Here is a 12,313-nt window from a genome sequence, read left to right on the forward strand (position 1 = left end):
GTATAAAGCAATAAAAATAGATACTATACAGTAATTGTTAATAAGACAGTCATCTTCACTTTACAAGATTGCACACACCGAAATGTTTTACCTGTTTTACTTACCATCAATTTTATGTTGAGAGTCTTGAAGATAAAGGTATAAGAAGTATCAGATAAACTTAATATCTTTACAGATTCACAACAATGAGTTCAAGATCAAACAAATCTTGTCAGACAGATATGAACAACTTGCAATTATTTCATACATCAAATTTAGTTAAACTATCGCCCATGGTAAACGAAAACAGACCAAAACACAAACCTTTGCATTGACTAATGAACCATGAAAATGAGGCCATGGTCGGATGATACCTACCAGACAGACATGTACACCTTACAATCGTTCTATACATCAGATATAGTTGACCTACTGCTTATAATAGTGGACAAATAGACCACAACACAAAATCTTAACATTAAGCATTGTACCATGACTGAAGTCAGACTAACATGTTCCCCTTTCAATCATTCCATACACCCCATGAACTCTGTCTGACACTATGCTGAAATCGCAAGGAACCAAACATAGCAATAATAAGTGAAAAATTTACATGAGACATTTTCTTTTCTAGCAGTTGCTTAACTGTGAATATAAGGTAAAGTACTGCAACTTCTTAACATAAGGTATCTGCATACAAGATATTTTAAAGCATCAAGGTCTTCTACCTTCTGAAATATAAAGCTTTATAAAGATAATTTACATTACCACCATATAGAACTGGGTGATACCTCTGTCTCACATACTGCAACTTTTGTCACAGGAGAGCAATGATGCATCTATCATAGGAAACTAGGTCTGTTGGACACTTCAGACATAAAACCAGCTTTACTACACATAATCATTTGACAAGTATTGTTGGCTCAATGCAATGATTTTACAAAAGCATCTTTGTTTTTTTATGAAATATCATCAAACTTAAAGTGTGCCCTGTATATCTTCACCAGCATCTGATAGGAGCTATTTATGGTTCATCTTTTATCTGTGTTCTGGTGCTGTATCGAACTAAACTTCATGCATTCTTAAAGAGCATACATCAGCTCTCAAGAAATAGCAAATGTCAGCATATCCATCATTACACCTTAAAACCAGATGCTCCGCAGGGCACAGCTTTATAAGACCGCAGAGTTCGAACCCTGAACATTGGGGCAAGTATGGACACAACATTCAAGATTGATACAGCTCTGAATTTGGATTGTGATTAAATAGTTGACACAACACAGGTTTCTGACACATAATCAATGTGGTGTTAGAACTTAATTTAAATCCCTACAAAATAAGAATACATTAATTTTAATCATTTTATTCCAAAATTAAATAATTAAGTAACAATTGGTATATATTATAATGAACTCAAAATGGTAACTAATTATCAACAGATCAATTTGTAATTGTTATTAATTTTGATTTAAAGTAAATTCTAAAAGCATAGCTTTTGACTAGTTTAAAATAAAATCTCTGAAGTATAGAAGCACCTGATGGTAGAAACCTGTGAATAAATATACACTTGTTAAATAATAATGTGTTCCTGATACATAGGAGTTCAATTTAGACAGGTTTCCAGTTAACAAAGAATTTCAATTTAAAATATTTACTTATTTACTCAAGGTATTATCTTTGCATGATTTCTGAATCTATTGAAACAGTATTTCAATTTATATTTTCAAATAACATAATACCGGTACTTTGTATTTATTATCTGATGTTCCTTCACTTTTAAATTCAGAATTAGAACAACTTTTGTTATTAAAGAATAACAATTTTCTTACTTTGAATTCTTACTACTGATCAAACTGATACTTTGGATAACAAGGAAAGTGTGAATAAAAGTATGGTCTGTAACCAGACTGTCTATTTCATCAAATAAATAATTAACATTTATTATTTTGCAAGATAAAATGTGAAAAGCTTCTAGCTATCCAAAAACACACATTATCCCACATAAACATAAGAGCTACTGCATAATATTTTATCACATCTTTAGAAATTCAGTTATCATTTACAAATTCATATTTTCAAAATTCAAAACCTAAACAAATTGTCAATTAACAATTCCTATATTTGGACATGGCAGCATGTTTGAAAAATGCTGGAAAAATAATCTTTAGACATTGAGACATGTCTTAACTGTGTATGTAATTTTGATAGTTATTTGCAAATGTTGATTTTAAAATAGCAATACTCATTGATGATGATAGATTGTTTGACATGTAAAACATATATGCAAAATATTCAAAGTTTGACTTAATCAAGACAAAAATTAAGAATAATATTTTTACTCCAAAATTTCCCATATTTATCAAATATATCTATTTGGAACATGTATAGCAATAAAATTAATGTGAATTTCCAGAATTCTTTTATATATAAAACAATCACAAAAATAGGATAAAGGCTATAATAACAAATACTTGGTGAGGATAAATGTCAATACATGTACATCTATAATAAAACATGTAAACCCATATGAAAAATAATCCACATACCAAGTATACTAAATGCTAGACATATAATATGAAATACAATCTTATATATATATATAAATCTAAATAATTAATTGAAAAATAATAAACAGTTAATGATACCAAAAGAACTTCAAAGTGCTTGTAAGTGCCCAGGCTGAAAAGAATTCTTTAATCATGATCTGTGAACATATGATAAAACAATACATAGTATCAAGCAAAGAAACAAATGAAGCTGAAATTTTGAGTTGGGTTATCTCTCTTTGTCCACAATTAAAAGTAGAACAGATATATTTATGCACCTTCACCATCTTTTACAACTAGTGTGTAATTTTGAATAACATGGCCATCTTCACAAGTTTTAGGATACACATACACAAAATAATTTCATGGATAAGGGTATAAATAGGATCTAGAGAATATACATCTAAATTCAATGTGTGTTCTCCAAATACATAGGTAGGGAACAATGTCTGAAATAAACAAACCAGGTAACTAGCCAGTGACTATCAGTGGTGGATCCAAGGGGGTGGGGTTGGAACCTCTCTTTGTCCTGGGTTAGGAACCCCCCTTTTTAAAATGGCTGGATCTGTCCCTGACTATTAATATGAGATTGCAAATTGTGATGGAAGAGGCGAAAGGTTATTAAACATATATACTTCGAAATCAAAACAAGAGAATTTTTTTTTGCACTCCCTGTAATAACTTATAGAATGGTATAAAACAATGTCAGAATGATAAGCTTTTTTACCCTCTTGCAAACAACTGTTCTGCAAAAAATATCTTACTGCCACAACACTTAATAAATGAAAATACAACATGGCACTTGAACTTAATGTTGATCTGTTAATAGTAGATATGTTTTAAAACCATGTTGGGGAATGGGGAGGTAATCTTATTTATCATAATTTCAAAGACCATAAATTAAACTGAATATAATCATGCATAAATAACATCCTCTTAGTCTTGAGGAAAAAATTAGGGTAGAAAACCATTGTTAATTTAGCATACAAAAGAGCATTCTTTGACAATTTGCTTATTTTATTTTTCAGTACTAATCAAGTATCAAATCTGGAAATATCAAAGATATTATCTAATGTTATTATTCAAATATAAATAAAAGAAGATGTTGCAATGGGACCAACATAAATCAGACAACAACTGAGCAACACAAAAACAATTAGATACACATCTAGAGGTCAACACACAACAGGTGTCTATACAATAAATCAAGCTCTTAATCATTGAGTCTTGGAAAAAGTAATCTAGCAGAAACTATCAACAATTTGCATGTACCATAAACACAAAATTACCCCAAATGACAAAAATCACATCACAATATGACAAGGAACACCAATAACAAGGTTTCTAACTTCTGGCCAGGCATGTTATAAAATAATTCAGAAATATAAAAGAATAATTCATGACTCACTGAATCTGTGATTTGATCAAGGTAGGTACAATGTAGCTTAAGCCCATACATTTACATTTATTCAACTAATATTACTTTGATATTATTGCAAATCAACCACTTTTTTTACACTTTAATTGAATATAAGAAAAAAAAGGTATTCTCATTTTTCTTTTAAAAATTTATCTCTTTTAAAAACCTTGCCCTATATATCTTTTCCGACTACTACCTAATAATAACATATGTTACATGTACATATCTATTATTATGATTATAATTTACTAATAAGTAATCTTGAACATACTTTTTTTCTCAAACAGGAAGACACAGCACTCAAAATTTGGTAACTTTATTTTAACTTTGAATGCACTTTATTTGAACAAGGGATGCACTGTGTTTTAACTATGAATGCACTTCATTTCAAATATGAATGGAATCATGACAAAATCTTAACACCTTTGGTCTAAATGTCTGCAATATAAGGACTTTGATAGGACCAATGCTACATTGTATCATACTTAACAAGATTATTTCTTTTCTATTCTTTCAAAAAGCTACATTTTAACATACTCAAGTGCCTGCCCAAATCAAATTTTTGATACCCTGCTTCTGTATAATGTTATTGTACATAAAAAAAAGTTAATAAACAAAGGGAAAAGAATACATTTGATACAAACTCTGGCAGAATTTACCACAATAATCCTCTGATGTGAACATATATATGTATTACCGGTAGTACAATACAGATCTTATTTTTTTGTGGATACTTCAAAAGATCTTGCAACAAACATGTTCCTTAATAATAGTTTACAATTTTAATCTTATTTCTTTCAAATTTCCAAAAAAAAATACATAAAAATGTGTAAACAAAATGAAATCAATGCATAAATTAATCAACCAGTACATAAATCATGTTCCCAAATCAACAAAATAAACAATTAATAAACATTAATCACAACTCAGTTTTATCATCTATAACTTCAAATGAGGAAGAAGAATCATTTCCATCTAAAGATTCTTGACTAGGCTCTTTTTTCATGGAATCTATTTTCATGGCATTTAAGTTTTGAACATCGCCAATCTTGGCATCAGCAACTTCCTCCTTTTTCATGGGACTAATTTCAGGGGATATAACTTGTTCAGAGCTAAAACCAGAATCAGGAAAGCTGGCCATGCTTGTTGTGATATCTTCAGGTAAAGACAACTCTGGCAAGACAACTTTCTGAATATCATCAAGAGTAACCTCCCTTTCAGCAGAATCGGCAGAATCATTTACATCTATTTCTTTAATAGGTGTTTCTGATGGTTCTTCCTTAACTTCATCCAATCTCAAAAGATCCTCATCTTCATCATCAGAATCCTCAATTATACTTCCCATATAACTCGTTGCCACGGAGAATTCACTGCGAGATACACTTCCTCCGTATGAGCTGTTGTCTGCTGACATTGAATCATCAAGATCCTCTCCATCTTCCATGGTTACTTCTGCTGCCTCTTCCACGTAAAACTCATTCTGTTTGGCTAATGGTGCCATAAAATGGATTTTTGAATCTTCATATATTTCTAGAAATGGATGGGCGCATAATTTCTTTTCCTAAATTGAATGAAAAATATCCACATCAATGATCAGCAGGTATATTGAAAACCAATGAAATTAGGTAAAAAAAAATATGTTTAGAATTTTCATTGAATTCTAAATAAGTTATTTTAAGACATTCAAAAATTAAAATTTTAGTTAAGCTTGAACATACATGTAAAAATATTTAAAAGTATCAACTACTTATCCAGCCTTCAAAGCCAGTGTAAAAATTAGTAATTGCAGTATCCTTATGCTATATAACCTTTGGAGTCCGAGTGTTTAACCAATTTGCCAATGAAAACAAGTAAAATGATTGTCACACAAGCATGACAGTTAACAGCACAGAATGTTTGATAATGATTAGGAATTTATAGTATATTAATTATTATCCAGACCAGTAAATATTAATTGTTCACTAGACAGTGGGACCAGTGAACTGCCCACGACTGAACTGGACCAATATAAAATAACCAATATAGGAATAAACACAGTTATACCCAATAGAATACGGACCAACTAAATACTGTAAATTCAGAAATTATTGTGTGCATTTAGACTATAATGTGATTTTTATTTTTTGCGATATTGAGAAAGTCCTGTTAAATTCCTTTCAAAAATTTCAAAATGCAAGTGTATACTTGCAATGTTTACCCTGTTGCATTTTTCCCAATAATAAAAGCATCCTAATAATTTCTGAATTTACAGTATAAAGAATAATGTATTGTAAAGTATTCCTTAATATTAAAAAAGTGTAGCATCACCATCATGTATGTACCCCCAAAGTGGTGGAAAAAACAAACGTGTGTAGTCAGGTAGGGTCTAAATCTTCTTATTTTCATTACATTTTATTTTTTGTAAATTACAAGTCAAGTTTTGTAATACTGATTCTTTAAAGAAGTAGCAACTATTTAGGTCCAATTATGCTTATTAATTGGCTTAACCAGATGGAAAATATTCATCTTAATAAAGAAGAAAAATTACACAATGAATAGTTTTTTACTGCAAGGAATAGAATAGATACTTGAAGTTCTATCGTTATTTATTTGATTCAGGGGTACACATATAGGGTGGTGATGATTCATGGTGAATAAGCATGTATGTTACATATAAATATACCTTAACATATTTTGAAAGTTTAGGATAAACTCTAAACACTGCAAGAATTATCGACATGTAGCTTATGTATGGAAAATCTGTTTTAACAGCATAGGAGACTGTAGGCAATTTAAATATTTTGTATCCTTCGCCAATAAGGTATTTCTTTTGTTCTTCATCTGGAGTATCATCGTTCTTAGCTATCATCCCACCAACTGCATATCGGCATTCATCTTTTGGTACCTGAAAAACACCATCAAGTCTTCAAGAATAAAAAACATGTTATATATATACATGTATATAGTTATAAATACTTGTAAACACCATTTCACATGTTATCCCCCATAATATTTGTTGTTGTTTATAGATTTAAGAAGATGTGATATACATTTTGTGTGTAAGTGCCAATCATTTCAAATGAGACTTCATTCAAGTCACAATTTGCAAACCATTATACATGTAGGTCATAGTACGGTCTTCAACGCAGTCTTGGCTCACACTGAACAGCAACCTCCAACTTTCTAATTTCACATTGCTATTTCTATGATTTCAAGAGCTAAGCTGATAATGAAGCTACATTCAACATTGTACATAAAAGGAATATACTACATGTACATTAGGAGATAGTCAAATTTTTAATGCTGTTATTACATATGCACATGATTTTGTGTATGTGAGATTAGTAATGAATACCTGAGTGAAAGGTAATTTTGCTTAGTTTAGTTTAAAGTTAGGGTTGGCTCTCAGTTTCTTAGGAAATATTATTTGGGTCGATAAGGGGTCTGTAAATATACCTTTTTTGGAAGAAGGAATTTTTGAAGATTTTTGGGGACTAATATATATTTTTATACACCATGGGACATCTCTTACTGCGGAGATAACAATATTGTCTATGTGTTTTTTTTTCCAATTTTGTGAGATTGTCAACAAAGTAATTTATATATATAATTGTTTTATCCTTTCCCTTGCCCCACATTTTTTTTAGAATACCACTGGCACTGTTTCACTTCAGTCAAAGTTAACTGTACAATAAACTCAGCTTAGGTCACAATTGCAGTATTTTTCTTTTCCATTGATTTTAGTATTTTCTGCTTACCACTTTCGGGTCGTCATAGAAAATGCCTAAACAGTGTTGTTCTGGTTTCAAATGACTTGAAAGTTCTGTAAAAAATTGTCCAGAATCTTTGTAAGGTCCTCGAACAAACTTGTATGCTATAGTGACTTGTCCTATTGGTGGTTTTCCTGTGCCTATTTCAATAGTGTGGAAAAGCCCAGATACATAAAGCAATGCAATAATTGTTAGAAGTAATAGAAATACAACAAAAATGATCAAAACACCAATTATCAAGTCAACTTCCGCCATTTTCCCACAAAAACAATGTTTACTTGGTGCTTTGCTCTACTCGAATGTTGAACCTAGAAGCATTCGAAAGGCAAAGGGGAGCTAATTCTATTTTCCCGCCATTACGTCATAAAAAAATAGTGGGACCATAATTACACAAGTTTGAACTTTCTAAAAAGCTATGGACTGCTTCGCTTTATTCTTATTTATTAGGTGTGCATGTGGTTGTTAATTTATTATTGGAAATGCGGCATAGGCAGATCCAGGGGGCCCTGGGCGCCCGGGCAACCCCTTTCATATAGGGAATCACTGAAGCATGACTGGAGCCTCCCCTGGGATACTATAAAATTTAATATGGCAAGCCGTTGTGGAATTTATTCCCTATTTATTAATATTAAAAAATCATTTATTAATATTAAATATTATTTTTTAATATTAATAAATCGAATATTTAATATTAATAAATATTTTTAAATATTAGAAAATAGTCATTTTTTAATATTAATAAATAGGTTTTATTTTCTAATATTAAAAAAATCATTTTTTAATATTAAATATTCGATTTATTAATATTAAAAAATAATATTTAATATTAAAAAATAGATCCTATTTATTAATATTAAATATTCATTTTTTAATATTTATAAATCATTTTTTAATATTAAAAAATCATTTTCTAATATTAATAAATGGTCTTATTTTTTAATATTAAAAAATGAATATTTAATATTAAATATTCAGGTTGATTTTTTAATATTAAAAAATCATTTTCTAATATTAATAAATACGCCACCTATATATAAGAGTTGTTTGAGCGCTTTTATTTACAATGATCATACCTTACTGCAAGCATGTAGCTGAACTAGATCGGTGGAAAATATGAATAACAAAAACATCTACGAAACACCTGCTTTTATCCGACAATCAGCCAATTATTGTAAAAATAACAAGTTGAAAAATAAAGTTTTGTTTTTTCTTAAATGTACAAATAAAGTCTCTTGTTACTCCAACTCCATATTGAGCAAAGATCAGCAAACGGTAATGAGAATATTTTTGTTTCTGCCGTGACCACTTCGCGGTCTGCGTTTAAACTATGTAGATTTCTTTGAAAAATGTTAAGAATCAGAGACTTGGATTTAAAAAATAAACTTTAAAGCCTCAGTTGTAAATTAAATTGTAGAATATAAACAATTGATGTACATTGTCGGAAATACTAAATGTATGTGTTCTCGCTGAGAAAGAAGAGAAAACCACGGCTAGAGTAGCTATTTGTTCTGTTTCTAAATCTTCCCGGAACAAAAATGTGTGATTTTAACAGGTAAATGATTATGTAATTTCAGGTGACCAAATTATCAAAGGTTTACTTGTGATATATGACTGACGTTTAATTTCTATAACAACTGCCCCCAATAAATGTTGACATAACCATAATAACAGGAAAAAGGCAATAAAAGTTATTTTCATGACTGTTCAAAACAATTATAATTTAATTCGTGCACGAAAAAGAAATTTTGAAAGATTTATATTCTTATACGGTTGTTGTTTTATCTTTTTCTCTAATCTTTTATTCTGATAATAACCTTTTTACTTGAAAACTTGCAAGACACAATCCAGTGATAAGAAAACTGTTTCGTTTGATTAGATTAAAGAAGGTACATATCTTTTTAGACACTCATTTTTTTTATACGGAAATCTATAAAACATTTTGTTTATTATATTTAATGAAATTACTGTTAAAAATATTACTAAACATGAACATATCAATAAAAGCTGTCCATTTCATAGACATAAATGATAAACAATAAAAGAATGTAGGACAGAGAGTGACAGGACAAAAAGTCACAGGACAAAAAGTCACAGTTCATTTTTTCTGATTATTTTCTGTAAAGAAAAACAGCTTATTTCTACAAAAATATTTTTGAATTTTTCTTGAACTATTGTATATATACCAACTCATTGGCACTCACACCACATCTTCCTTTATCTATTTGTAAACAAAAATTATCAAAAATATATCAAAGATAATCAAATAATTGTTAAAAAAACAAAATGTCAAAGTGGCTTGGAACTTAAATGGCTTCATGGTGCCAAGAGATATATTTTTTGCATTATTAAAATTAAATAAATCTTGATTTTTCAAGTATAATGACACATTTCCTAAACTTTAATTTGAATATATGTATTAAAAAGTAAATATTTCAAGATATTTCTCTTATATATTCAAACAATTGTCAACAAATTATTTGTGACTTTTTGTCCTACCAAATTTGTGACTTTATTTCCTGTGACTTTTTGTCCTGTGACTTTCTGTCCATTTACCAGGTCATAGGAAATAATCTTTCTACAATAATAAATAGCTCTTCAAAATAGTCGAAGAACACTTAGAATAGAAAGTTCAGTGAAAATGGACTTCATACTAAACTCCAAAACATATAAATGAAATAAAATTTAAAAAAAAACAACCATACACGACTCAGTAACAAATGCCAGAGGTTCATTATTTAGGACAGACACACAAATGCCATGGGGTTAATCGGTATAGGAAGATATGGTATGGATGCCAATGAGACACCTCTCCATCCAAATAACAATTTATTAAGGTAAAGAATTATAGGTCAAGGTACGGCCTTCAACACAGAGCCTTGGCTCACACCAAACAACAAACTATAAAGCATAATAAAGGGCACCACAATTACAAGTGTAAAACTATCCAAACGGGAAAACCAACGGTCTAATCTTTATTTAAAAAAACGAGAGACGAGAAACATGTATAAATTACATAAACAAACGGCAGCTACTGTACATCAGATTCCTGACTTAGGACAGGTGCAAACATTTGCAGCGGGATTACACGTTTTAATAGTACCAAACCTTCTCCCTTTTACTGAGACAATAGTATAACATCACAACATAGAAAAACACATGATCAATTGGGAGGCTTAACTCAATAAAAATACGTAGATTAATTTAACACACTATGAACAAATAAATTTGAGATGCGATACCTGAATGTATTGTGAGATCTGATATCAACCCTTCCCTATACCTCAAGCCAATGTAGAATAAAGAAATGTATGCAAAATATACAAGTTTTCTAAGTCTAGACCACACAAGCGGTGACCAAAGACATCGGTCATCGTTTATTGATGTAAAAAAAGAGAAACAGAAACCATTTCATACTAAATTTTATCAGAGGGTATAAAATAAGCCAAGAGTTTTTTTTATAATACATTCTACAAGGCCATACATTTCACGGCATGATGATACACTTTTATTACAATTACGTATCGGAACTATCTAGACTGCAACAGCTATATTTCAATTTCATCAAACAGCCCAACGAAACATCTACTAGAACCCAAAAGACAGCTGTGCAGTCCGTTTTTACTACACCTTTTTTTTTATTGCACCATATGCTCTTATTGTTCCTCATAGCAATTTATGATTTGTAAAGTAAGAAATTACCAATTAGACAGATTCAGATTCAGATTCAATATTTTATTATAGTCTCACCACATACAAACATAAAATGAGATTCACATACATAGATGTAAAACATTAAAACATTTGCATTGCATGCACCAATCTTAAAAATATTTATGAGAGACTTTGAAGATATACTATATACATATAAACATATTTTTACACATTTATAATTTAATATGAATATATGTATTAATAAACAGCTGCGCCATGAGCGCATGATACGCCCGACGTTTTGTGGAGGTTTTATGCAATAATCATAAATAGTTTCTGAGAAAGTTTTAAGCAATAACCATGTATTGTTTTTGAGACACGCCGGGACATGTAAAACCCCCAACCCTGTTTTTTTTTTTACAAAAAACTAAATATCACTGAAATAAATTTTTGAAGCAAGACCTGTCATACTGTAGGACATTAAACAAGAACCTTCTATACCAATAGGATATCCAACAAGTACCTGTCATACTGTAGGACATTCAATAAGAACCTTCTATACCAATATGACATTCAACAAGAACCTGTCATACTGTAGGACATTCAACAAGAACCTACTATACTGTAGGACAATCAACAAGTACCTTTCATACTGTAGGACTTTCAACAAGAACCTACTATACCAAAAGGACATTCAATAAGTACCTATCATACTGTTGGACATTCAACAAGAACCTACTATACCATTAGGACATTCAACAAGTACCGAACAAACTGTAGGACATTCAACAAGAACCTACTATAATGTAGGACAGTCAACAAGAACCTACTATACCAATATAATAACCAACAAGTACCTGTCATACTGTATGACATTCAACAAGAACCTACTATACCTATAGGACATTCAACAAGAACCAGTCATAGTGTAGGACATACAAAAAGTACCTACCGTACTGTAGGACATT

General features: G+C 30.3%; 1 protein-coding gene across 1 annotated transcript; it reads right to left on the minus strand.

The window, feature by feature from the left end:
* Window positions 1-1,326: 1,326 nt before the first annotated feature.
* LOC134719827 (testis-expressed protein 264-like) lies at window positions 1,327-7,998 on the minus strand. The gene is made up of 3 exons (XM_063582779.1): window positions 7,683-7,998; window positions 6,608-6,829; window positions 1,327-5,506 (listed from the first exon to the last, which is right to left on the minus strand). Exons 1-3 carry the CDS (start codon window positions 7,947-7,949, stop codon window positions 4,865-4,867), a joined length of 1,131 nt encoding a protein of 376 aa, XP_063438849.1. The 5' UTR covers window positions 7,950-7,998; the 3' UTR covers window positions 1,327-4,864.
* Between the last annotated feature and the right edge of the window lie 4,315 nt (window positions 7,999-12,313).

This window comes from Mytilus trossulus, chromosome 1 (assembly GCF_036588685.1).
Source record: "Mytilus trossulus isolate FHL-02 chromosome 1, PNRI_Mtr1.1.1.hap1, whole genome shotgun sequence".
NCBI lineage: Eukaryota > Metazoa > Mollusca > Bivalvia > Mytilida > Mytilidae > Mytilus > Mytilus trossulus.

Excerpts from the sequence above, each read along its gene's own strand:
- LOC134719827 (XM_063582779.1), bottom strand. The coding sequence starts at position 7,949 with ATGGCGGAAGTTGACTTGATAATTGGTGTTTTGATCATTTTTGTTGTA. Across the intron at positions 6,830-7,682 it reads TCTATGACGACCCGAAAGTG|GTACCAAAAGATGAATGCCG; the intron begins GTAAGCAGAAAA and ends GGTGTTTTTCAG. Across the intron at positions 5,507-6,607 it reads AACTTTCAAAATATGTTAAG|GAAAAGAAATTATGCGCCCA; the intron begins GTATATTTATAT and ends CATTCAATTTAG.